At 34.7% G+C, this 12,692-nt stretch overlaps 1 protein-coding gene across 4 annotated transcripts in view; it reads right to left on the bottom strand.

The window, feature by feature from the left end:
* The window catches only part of XRCC4 (X-ray repair cross complementing 4), a 249,188-nt gene that overhangs the window by 50,777 nt on the left and 185,719 nt on the right, over positions 1 to 12,692 (bottom strand). For 2 of the 4 annotated variants that reach the window (XM_055140879.1, XM_055140901.1), the window contains one exon: positions 3,064 to 3,134. The exons of 1 other annotated variant lie outside the window; for it this stretch is intronic. In XM_055140879.1, the coding sequence (XP_054996854.1) occupies positions 3,064 to 3,134 (71 nt within the window). Of the gene's footprint in view, positions 1 to 3,058; positions 3,135 to 12,692 lie in introns of all 4 variants that reach the window. One more of the 4 variants, XM_055140893.1, reaches the window with a different exon arrangement.

Raw genomic sequence — 12,692 nt, 5'->3', positions numbered from 1 at the left:
TATCTATTTAGACATGTGACGTTTCCTGAAGTAACAATTATACTGACAGACTAGTTTCTGTTCATCACATAATGCAGCAATGCTATAGAGCAGGAATTATGTTTGAACATAGGTACAGATAGCAATGGAATCAGAGAAGGCATACTACTGAATTCAAATCTCCTAAACACAAGAAAGCTTTACTAAGAAGTTGTTTTAACAGATTAGAATTTGGGGGTAAACAATTTATGTGGTCATAAGTCAAAGTGCTTGTACTGTAGTACACTTTTGTAGTATAATATCTGTGAACTATGTTCTAAATACTAAATTATTAATACAGCTATTTTCTGCTATATTGCTATTTTTTTGTGGTTTTTCTAAACCCACAATTGAGGGAAAACTGTGGTTTCCTTCCTATCTATTCTTTATCCCAATTATGCCAGTTACTCAAGGGCTGACTGTAGTTGAGTTCAAAGTATTTAGTTTTACAATATTTTCAAACTATTTCTTTACATGCCATGTGTCAACTGCAAATATCATCAGTTTCTCCTAATTATATTTGTAACCATTTTCTTTTTGAGCTTGAAATTGTACTTACTTGAATCATTATTCTCAAACAGTTGTTCACTCCACATAACCTTAGCTAAATGTAAGCATGGTATTATTTGTCTCTCTAACTGAATTTTATGTTGTGTTATTTGTAGGACTTTTATTAGTTTCTACTTGATTTTTACAAATTATATTGGTATTAAGTTCAGAATATTCTAACTGGTTAATTTTTCAATTTATCATAAAATAATCTTTTACTGTTTGGAAATATAAATTATTGCTGCTGCTTTATTGTATTATATTGCTTTCTTGTAATTTGTTATACTATTACAATTGTAATTGAAGCTTTTTTGTAATATAGTTACAAACCAATACTTATGACATTCTATACTAGATAGGCTTTAAATATGTATGATTACATTCATTTTATGCATAAATAAAAGTTATCTTCATTTCCCTTTAGTGCTTGGGCAGCAATATAGTACTGAGCATGAGTTTCAGATTCTAAAGAGCTTAAGTTTGACATTGTTTTATAATTTATTATCTGTAATGTGTCTCAGTCTTCTTAGCTAGCAACATATAAAATAGGCTAAAGATCAAATAAAATAATGCATGCAAAGTATTTTGAAAAATTGTTTTATTAAGTTCTTAGTAGTACTAATTGTCATTTTTTATTGTTGTTACTCTTATCTTCCCAAGAACTTTTATAAGTTAGTTGCTCTGAATTAAATATTCCATGATGTTTTGTATTAAAGATAAAATCTGTGTAGCATAAAGCTACTTTTAACAATCAGATTAATTTATCCACAGAATTTTTATTTATTTATTTATTTATTTATTTATTTTTTTTTAGACTTTATATTTTCAGTGCAATTCTCGCTAGGTTGTACATTATGAACTTCAATTTCAGCTTCCACATCACCCCGATTTTGAAAGGCTAGGATAAATCTTGCCTAAATGCATTAGAGGTATCTCCCATATGGGAAATTAAAAAAGGAAACATAGTAAGGGAACACCAAATGGTCAATTCTTCAGAACAAAAGTTTTTGACTATAGAACTGAATATATGTGTGTGTGTGTGTGTGTGTGTGTGTGTGTGAAAGAGAGGGGCTGGAGGGGGTCCTCTGGACACTAGTAGAGAGAAGTGGGATCAGGTGATGGGTATGGTAGTGTAATGAAGTATCCATGAAAAGTTTGATTAAAAATATTGTAAATCCTGGTACAACAGTAAAATTGAATTTTAAAAAAAGTACTAAAAACACAGGAATATATGTATGTAAGTACATATCTGATGTGTGTGCGTGTATGTATACGTATGTATATAAACATGACAAAACTGTAAGATTGATATCTATATAATGCTGATTTACACACTGGTAAGTTACGAAGGTATTATTAAATGAAAATCTAAGAACAGTCAAGACTCCAGAGAGATAAGGACGCCACAGTCTAAGGTCATTCCTTTGGAATCACTGGAATTCATGCTAAACGTTCTTACAGAGTTGTAGAGCACAGTACAAGCAGATAAAAACTACAGTATGCCTGACTAAAGTGGGCACCCTCCTTAAAAAAAGCTGGCATATCACAGATCCCTTTTTGACCACAGACTTACCTTGACTATGTCTGACTCCCAAATTATTATCAGTTGAGTTGTTAAAATTAAAATAACCCTCAATGATGGATGATTTAATTAGGGAATTCTTTCATAATACATATATATCACATATACTTGTACATATAATAGCATGTTATAGACGATCAATGTTTTTAGTTTTGTTAATTATATCTTAATAAATCTAAAAATGAAGAAAGAAGAAAAGTTAAACCATGATTTTTAGAATGGTTTAAGACTGTTAATGGCTGTAGACATTAAAATAAAAATAATTCCCCATCCATCCCCAGGGGAAACACCTTCAAAAAAGACCTTAAAAATTCCCACAAGTCATTTTTCAAGGAAAATAAGCATCACACTCTAAATGATTACTTCTCTCATGTGAAGACCAGAAACATGAATAAAATGAATAAGGATAACAGAAATAAGAACAAAAGAAATTGGTTGTGAAGGTTCAAACATTTCAATAGAAAACAATAGCAATACAATAGCAATGTGTATCACATTTCAAGAAATAAATGATGTTCTTAAGAAAAATAGTAAATTATAAAATTACAAATTAGATTTAAAAAATAATCACATACAACTTCCAGAGATAAAAAGTATAAATTCTGAAATTCAGAAAAAAACTAGGTCATAACTACTGAAAGCAAATATCCAACAGAACTGCATTTTATTTGGAGGGATTGGGTCACATCTGACAGAACTCAGGGGCTATTCTAGACGCTCCAGCCCAGAATTCTCTCTCTCTCTCTCTCTCTCTCTCTCTCTCTTTCTCTTTCTCCCCACCCCCCTTTATCTCTTTGTGGTCCAAAACCCCATTTTCTTATAATTTTCACTTAAATGTAACTCGCCTAATGATGTTAAAATTAATCTGCATGTGCATCTGAAGAAGTAGTATGTGGATGGGGTACTAGCCTTACATGTAGCTGACCAAGGTTCAATCAATGGCATGAGCAATGAGGAATGATCCAGGAGCAGGAAGCCAGAATGTCTTGAGTACAGCCAAGTGTGAGCCAAAAATCAAAACATAAAAAACCAAAAACATTAATCCTCAGAAACTTCTTGGTAAAATAAGCATTCTATATAGAAGAGATTACTTCATTTCTTAGTTTATTTTTCATCATAAACTCTAGGTACATGCGTTTATTCTATGGGTATAAAATGGCACAAAGTAAAATTTAAATTTAGGTAGCATAATGTCTGGCTAGAGAGACAGTAATGAGAACAGTTATTACAAGGAATATCATGGTGACATATCGTTGCCAAGAGTTATTTCTCATGGCACTAATTTAATATTCAAACAAATTTTCTGTACAACAGTGTCTTGATTAAGGTAAAAGCAAATGAGGTTCATTCAAAGTGAAATGGAATACCGAAATAAATTAGCGCCAGGATAAGATGAATAGAAATGCTAACATGGAAAGTGTGACTCTAAGGGATTTTACATGTTGTCTCTGTCAATCATTTTGGAAATCTTCCAAATATTACATAAAATAAAGTCAAACTCAAGAGAGAAATATAATTTATATAATTTATATTTGGCATAAAGTTAAATATCACTGGCAGGGCTCTCTATAAAAGAGAGCAGAGGAGAAAGAGGAATTAAGTTCATATTTACTTGCTATTATTACGTTCTACTAGAAAACATCAAATTTCATCTTGAATCTGACAACATGTTATATTTCTTTCATCTCCCATTTGATGTATTACAACAGTGTTAACTAGTCTTCAGACTTCACTCTTACCTCCTTTTAATCAATCACAGAGAAGAAAAAGTGATGTTTTTATAAACTAAATCAAGTAATAAAATTCACTGTTTAAAATCTTCCTAAGCATGAACTTCCTAAGTATATAAAGTCCAAAGTCCCTTACTTTGTCCTCTAGGTTCTGCATGATCGAATCTGCCACATCACATTCTTACTAAAGAGTTCTTGTCTTTTTCTTTCTGGCCTTTAGTTTTTTCCCACTTTTATTCCTCGCACATGTTATTCTTTCTTCATGGAAAGCCCTGGTTCTAAAAACTTATTTCTTTCTATTTGCATACAACTTAAATATTACCTCTCTGCAATCTCTGTGATTTCCAATGAATTGCCTCAACTCCCAATGTGTTTTTCTCAATATAAATTACACCGTGCAACTGTTTTCATATTTGTTAGTTTCTTATAAAGTTACCCCCTAATCCATAAATTCAATGATGACAGAGGGTTGTGCGTTTTTCTGATAACACCTTTTTTTGTGTATAATTTCTTACAACAGAAATGTAAGGTGCATTATTTTACATGTTATCATTTTTCCCTCTTTGAAACATTATATCAATATTTTAGTCTGTTCCAAAGTAATGCAGATCATTTGATGAAAAAAAACAATCCTATGGTCAAATAATTCCTTCAAGTGCTATGGGCTCTATGTTTCCCTTGAGGGAACATGAGGATATTCTCATATAAACAAGAGGATATTAAAAGTTTTAAGAAGTAAAAATTCTTTTACATTTACCCAACACATCAAATCCATATGGAAATTATACAAACTCCTTTCTTATTTATTTTTAAGTATTTATTAAGCTCAATATATTAGCATTAAACACAATTCTAGCATTAAACATGAGACGCTCTGGGAAATGGTTCTCGAGTTCCAGAGAACTACTTATACATTCATTGTTTTGTTTAGCAACTTAAATAGTTTCAAGAGTTTTACAAGTATTTTGTAATACTACCAAATAATGTTCCTCCAAATCTTTTGGTGTATAAAATCTGCCACATAAGAGTCAGTGATGGAATACTTATAACTTATACCTAAAATTTAGGCCTGGCCAGACTTAGATTTTGTATTTTTTTGTTCTTTTTTAATACATGTTTCTTAATCATAAATAGGCTAGTATACCTGTATATGTGTATCCTATATGCCTGTACTTATATTTAGCTTGTGACATATAAATCACAATTAATATAATACTAACTAGATAGAATTTGATACTAGTAATCCCTTTCTATAGCTTTTATAGGCCAAGTGTATTATTTGATGTAATACATTTATTGTTCCCAAAGACTTTTTAAAATCTACTTCAACAGAAGTTTTACTGATAGTTCTTTGTAGTATTAGTAGTACATGACTTCTTAAGAGTACTACACAGAGAAGAAAAATGCTCAATTGTTAAAAAAAAAAAAGCTTCAATAACACAAGCTCAAGAAGCAACAAAACAGCTTAGTAAATCCTCAGAAAAAGACTTAATGACCTCATTGTGAGATATAACAATTTCCACAAATTTTTTTACTGGAGTATTTTTTGATAATTCCATTAGTCATTAAGTTGTAACAAGCAATATAAAACACATAATTTTGTGACTACTAAGGCGGCAGACTTGGGGGTAGGTGGGAAGTTGGGAATAATGGCAGAGGGAAGGCCACACTGGTGGTGGGACTGGTGTTGGAATCCTGAATGCCTGAAACAACTATATTACAAACAGCTTTGTGTACCACAGTGTTTAACTGAAGTTTTTAAAGCTTTCTCAACATAGGTGAAGTTACTTTTACTGCTCCATCTTTGAAACATTTTAAAACTTTACATTTTGGGCTGGAGCGATAGGACAGCAGGTAGGGTGTTTGCCTTGCACGGGACTGACTGGGTTTGATTTTCAGCATCCTACATGGTCCCCCGAGCACTGCCAGAAGTGATCCCTGAGTGCAGAGCCAGGAGTTAGAATCACTGGATGTGAACCAAAAGACCAAAAAAAAAAAAAATTTACATTTTAGGGCTAAGAAATAGCATGATGGGTAGGCTGTGCTAGTCTAGTAGCAAGTTCTGAACATCACTGGGTGTGGACCCAAAACTAAAAACAAACAAAACAAAAAACAACATTTTTACATTTTGATTCAAAACAAGAAAATAAGTATTAAACTTTAATAATATTAAATACTTGTCTTTGTATATATGCATATATATATACACGTGTGTGTATTTGTGTATGTGTGTGTTTAGGGGGCACACCGAGCTATGCTCGAATTATTTCTGGTTCCATGTCCAGGGATCACTCCTGGGGAGATTCGGAGGCCATTATGAGTGCAAAGGATTGAACCCCAGTGGGCCACATCCAAGGTACGTTACCTACCTGCTGTAGTATTGCTGCATTCCCTTCTCTGTTATATTTTGATTGTCTCTGGAACAAATGATATCTGGGTAGACAAACATCTCTAACATTCCTATGTACTTAGGAACTTTTTATAGATATGCATGCCACTGCTTAGAGCATAAGTGTATCTGTTAATCTACCAGTAGTTGATGAACCCTTTTTCTCTTAATTTTACTCTTTACAGACTATTTGATCCTGTTTACAGCTAACTGGGACTATATTAAACTAAGAAGCTTCTGCACCTGAAAATAAACAGTGACCAAATTACAAAGAGAGCCCACAAAATTGTAAAGAATATTTACCCAATACCCATCTGATAAGGGATTAATATCCAGGATATACAAGACACTAGTAGAATTGTACAAGAAAACACCCTTCAACCCAATCAAAAAATGTGGAGAACAGAAAAAACAGAAACTTCCTCAAAAAAGAAATATTAATGGCCAAAAGGCACATGAAAAAAATGCTCTACATCGCTAATGACTAGGGAGATGCAAATCAAAACAATAATGAGATATGATCTCACACCACATCAAAAAAGAACAAGAACCGCCAATGCTGATGCGGATAAGGGGTGGGGTCACTCTCTTTCATTGTTTGTGGGAATGTTGACTGGTTCGGCCTTTTTCGGAAACAATATGGGCATTTCTTAAAAAAACTAGAAATTGAGCTTCCATATGACCCAGCAACACCACTTCAGGGAATATAACCCGAGGGTGCAAAAGAGCACGGTAGAAATTACATATGCACCTATATCTTCATTGCAGCACTATATATGTTCACAATAGCCAGAATCTGGAAACAACCTGAGTGCCCGAGAAGAGATGACTGGTTAAAGAAACTTTGGTACATCTACACATGGAATACTATGTAGCTGTAAGGAAAGATGAAGCCATGAAATTTGATTATAAGTGGATGGACATGGAGAGTATCTTCAGGATAACACTGGTTTGTCCTTTCTGCCTTGCCATAAGGAGGTTAGATTTATTGGGTTACTCCCATCACAGTGCTCCGATTCCTTTGTGTTTATTTGTAACTTCTTTCTTTGTTCTCTGTTGACTTGTAAATACTGCTTTTCTCTTCTCCTTAAGTCCTTTGTATAGTTAACTCAGAGCAATGTCCTTTTTGTATAGACAAGAAGATAGTTAATGCTATGCTTTCATAACTTGGGAGTGAATTGACTCTGAATGATATTTACCTCCTGGACATCTGTTTCTCAGTCTAAGCCTCAGTTGCCCTTACTTCCTAGCACCCCCAAGCAGGGTACCAATGAGGGACTCGATGGATTCAGGGCAAGCGGTGAGCTATGTGCTACCCTGGTATTGAAATGGGCCTGGCCAAAGTGCCATAATGCTTAACTATAAGTTAAGAGCCTGGTCATTGACAAATGCTGTCATGATCCAGAAAGCAATAACAAGATTCGGGTCCTGATAGGGTTAGGAATGATTAATCCGGCCTGAGCACTATAGTCTGAATCCATGGCGAGATGTTCCCCAGAGAGCCACCCTACAAGCTCAATGTATCTCTTACCGTGTCCATACAAAATAACTAATATTAAGAAAAAGAATTAAGATGTCAATCAAGATGTTAAGAGATTGGACTAAGGAGAAGAAGAATGGTCCCTAGGTGGTGTTTCTACCCATGAGCCTGATGGGATATCAGGAAGGACTTTCTTAAATTAATTTTGCTACCTGACTGGGTGTAGCATCTACCCCCAGTAAGGAGTTGGAGAGACAAGAGAGTTGGAGGGGAGGAGAGAGAGGGCAGGGCAGCAAGACAGAGTGCAGAGAGATGAGCGGGAGAGACAGGAGACAGGAGGAGATGGGAATGAGGGGCAGTCTGAGACTAGAATGGGGGACGCAGAGAGACTGGCACAGGCACATGGGAAGAATGGAACAAACATCAACTGATCAATCAACTGTCTTGGACCTCGTTTCCTCCTCTGTAGGTACGGGCCGTCCAGGCTGGGCGAGCGGCCAGAGACAACCCAACCCCGGCAGCAAGGGGGAGAGCTGCTGGGGCCTCCTTTGGCTATCCCAGAGATTATACAAGTATCATGCTAAGTGAAATGAGTGAGAAATAGAGGGGCAGATATTGGCTGCACTCATTTGTGGAATATAAAACCAAAGGACAGTAGAAACAAGGCCAGGAAGATTGCTCCATGACTGGAAGCCTGCCTTATGAGCTGGGGAGAAGGCAGCTAGGATAGAGAAGGGATCACTAAGTCAATGATGATTTGGAAGGATTGCTCGGGATGGGAGATTTGTGCTGAAAGTAGAAAAAGGATCAAACATAATGGCCTTTAAGTATGTGTATTGCAAACCATAATACCCATAAATAGAGAGAGAGAGAGTAAGAGGGAAACTGTCTGCCATAGAGGCAGGTAGAAATGTGGGATGGAGCGGGATGGGGGAGGGAGGGATACTGGGGACATTGGTGGTAGAAAATATACACAAGTGGAGGGATGGGTGTTTGATCATTGAATGACTGAAACTCAAACATGAAAGCTTTGTAAGTGTATCTCATGGTGATTCCATTAAAAAAAATACTGTTTACAGCTATTCATAAGAATGAAAGTCAAATATTATAGAATATTTTAGAAAAAAATTAGAGAAGTCAGATATTACTAAAATCAAGATTTATAATTTTATCTAAAATCACCTATAAAACACAGAAGCATATTTATAAATTGCTTTTAGCATATATTTTAAATTATATATAGTATATCATAAATATATTTTTATAAACATTGCTATTATTATACATATTTTAAATAATCGTTTACAAATCAACACTATTGAAAACAATTGCTTCTGTCCTTAGACATTCTTGCACATTCAAATAACATTTTACTAATATTTTAAAATAACAGGTAGGGTGTTTGCCTTGCACGTGGCCCAACCTGGGTTCGATTCCTCCGTCCCTCTAGGAGACCTGGCAAGCTACCGAGAGTATCCCGCCCGCATGGCAGAGCCTGGTATTCGATATGCCAAAAACAGTAACAAGTCTCACAATGGAGACATTACTGGTGACCACAAGAGCAAACTGATGAACAACGGACTGACAGTGCTACAGTGCTACAAAATTAATTCACTTATTAAGCACTGTAGCACTGTTGTCTTGTTGTTCATCGATTTGCTTGAGTGGGCACCAGTAACGTCTCCATTGTGAGACTTGTTGTTACTGGTTTTGGCATATTGAATATGCTACGGGGAGCTTGCCAGGCTTTGCTCCAGTAGCTCTTGCTACTCTTGGTAGCTTGCCGGGCTTTCCGAGAGGGATGGAGGAATCAAACCCGGGTCGGCCACGTGCAAGGCAAGCGCCCTACCCGCTGTGCTACTGCTTCAGAACTTATTAAGTAATTCAACAAATATCACTTACATAACTATTCTTAACTGCTTGTATATTAGTTATTGTCATGGAATACAGGAGGTTGAGGTTCCAGTATTTAAGCAGTTTACAAAGTGAGAATGGAGATAAGTCAATACAAAAATGTCTGAATCAAATGTGTAGATACTAGATGCAATATGAAACAGCCTGAAGGCTAAAGGGAAAAGTGAGATTTTTTTTCCCCCCAAAGGACTAGACTATAAAACAACAGAATGAAGGGATGAATTAGCTCTAAGAAAGTTTAGTTAAGTTTAACTGGAGAAAAGTGCTGACAGGTAAAGCATAGGATGATGTTAGCAGAGGAGCTGGCAGAGGTCTGGTTAATGGGAATGGACGTTATTTCCTCTGGGAAGGAAAGTGCACATAAGAAAAGCCTGATTGTTGACAAGTGTGAAAGAATAGGAACATCTTCTAAAGAACCCACCACTAGAGACAGAGACTGGTGTGGTGGTCAGGGAATGTAACAATGGAGAGAACAACTTAGAAAGGTTGACAACTATTTAGCACCACATCCTCATTTGCATTATAAATTGTAACTGTTAAATATAATAACATTTAGCAAGAAACAACCTACAATAAATCTCACTGTCATTTCTATTGTTTATGGTAACTGAAACTAATTCTACTCAGCTTACAATATATTAGTTTTAAAAAAATCACTTTATTCTGCAACTAAATATATAATAAAATACTAAGTCCCTCTTTTTCCCTGTGAACAAATAGAAATTCAAGTTATATTTTTATTAGCTAAGCTAGAAAATAAAAGGCATACATATATTTAATCAAATTATGAATTAAAATAATTTAGTTTAATAAATCGTATAATAAGTTAACATGCAATTGCTTAAATGACCAAATTTTAAAAATGGACAGAAAATACTGCCTGTCTTTGGTTCAATGGAATGTTAACTAGCCTAAAGAATGAAATGAAGAGTAATGCTGTATTGAACTTGCAGAACTATAATTTAGTTTTATCTAAGGAATAAATTAAATTATTTCATTATTTTGCAAATATAGTACTATTCAAAATGTCATTTATAGAAAATAAAATAATGCTATTTTATCACCATTAGAGAGACACTGTGAAAATCAAATGCATATTTAAAGATATATTTCAAATTAGATTTTGGAGCTTACATTTGTGGGCACTGAATACCATGAAACACTGAATTCTCCAGAAGAAAAGCATTTAGTCAGTTGTAATTATTTTGGATAATACTGACTCAAAGTATTAATCAGAAAGTGCTCTGGGCAATTATTTTCCAAAATCCCAGTAAAAGATACAAATTCAAACATAGTTGGGAAGTATTGGTTTAATAAAGTTAAAAGGAAAAAAAATGCACTATAAATTTCAGAGAAATACAGCAAAACTGCAAAACTGCAAAGTTTTCCAAAAGCGTATGATTACTGAACCTGTTACTTGTCTTCCACATCTCTACGTCCCCTTACCAAATGTCAAGGTACAAACTCTAAGGTGCTACTTTATTAAACATTATAGAAAACATTTTTCTCTCTATAAACTTTGCTAATTCTGCATTTTCTGTTTTGGGGGAGGGGAACTCATAAGCAGTAGGATTATCCAAGGGCTCCTGGGGAAAAGCTCTCCTGGCAACAGAACTCAGACACATAATATTCTTCTATTCTGGCCTTGAAGTGAGACTTAGCGGTCACTAAGGCCACACTCAGAGGTGCTGGGGGTTTAAAATCAGTACTCAGGACAGAATTTGGGACCTCCACATGTCAGGTCCTTTGAACAAATTTCTCCTGCCTTGTTTATCTTTCTTTATATCTATGTATCGCTCACAAGATGTCCTCCAGTCCTTCACCATTATATATAATACATACACACATACAAACATATGCCCATATGCAGGTATTACACAAACATAAATATAAGATTTTATGTATTACATATAGTCTATCAGTAATCTAGCTTGCATTAAATCAAAATTGACTCTTCTTCAGCAGCCAGGTGTTTTTGATTTCTCCCAAATTGAAAGTTTTAACTTATGGTACCTCTAAATCAATTGTCACAGAAAAGCACCTAACAATAAATTAGACTAATGTGTCAAACAAAGCAGGCAAACATCCTGGTATATACACATTTTTGAAAGAATATATTTAGCTGTCTGACCTGAAGAAAAAAAAAAACACAAACAATACTGCGACACAAGAAGAGATGAAGTCTGAGATATTCTATTTTGCTGACTCAACAACTATTCTATGTAAAGGTCTAGGCACTTGGTTTACATATAATTCCAGTAAAAAATTTTAGCTGAAGAAAGTATCGCTGCTAAACTAAGTAAAAACTATCAGTTTATACTGTCTGTCCCTTTTATTTTTTTTTCCTTTACCAGTATAAAACAAAAGACAAAGAAATAAACCCCAGGCAAATTTTATAGGAAAATGACCAATCTTTTGAAAAATTTCTACTTTAAGGTAGACTAGAAGTGACATTAAGTACAGCGATGGATGCTCGTAGACATGTTAGTGCTGGTGTATATCAAAGCATAAACGTTAATACTATTGTAACCATGTTATCTAAACTACAATAACTCTTTAAAAATGTCAGAATTTGCATAATAATGGTGTATACTGTGACTGAGAATAAGTAATCTACCATTAGAACCACTCCTTCTAAATGATCTAGTTCAATCCTCTCATTTATGGATAAAACTCTGTAAGAAGGGGCAATGAGTCAATCCAAAATGACATAAACTTGGGTCCTACCAGAGTGAATGAAGAGTTTAGGTGCTTACGTCCTCAGTCTGTAAGCTTTCCATTTTATCAGTTTCTTTCAAGCTTTTATTTTGCTCTTTGTCCTTTTGATTTTATTTTATTTTTTGCTTTTTTTGGTCACACCCGGCGATACACAAGGTTTACTTTGCACCCAGGAATTACTCCTGGTGGTGCTCGAGGGACCACACAGGATACTGGGAATCGAACCCAGGTTGGTGCGTACTTTGGAAATGATTAATATTTTAGGAAAAAAGATACACAATTTTTTTTTGTTTTAAATATCTAAACTTAACT

The sequence above is a fragment of the Sorex araneus genome, chromosome 1 (genome assembly GCF_027595985.1).
Source record: "Sorex araneus isolate mSorAra2 chromosome 1, mSorAra2.pri, whole genome shotgun sequence".
In the NCBI taxonomy this organism is placed as follows: domain Eukaryota; kingdom Metazoa; phylum Chordata; class Mammalia; order Eulipotyphla; family Soricidae; genus Sorex; species Sorex araneus.
Note: the sequence above shows the minus strand (reverse complement) of the source record. Positions and strands in the feature narration are given on the sequence as shown.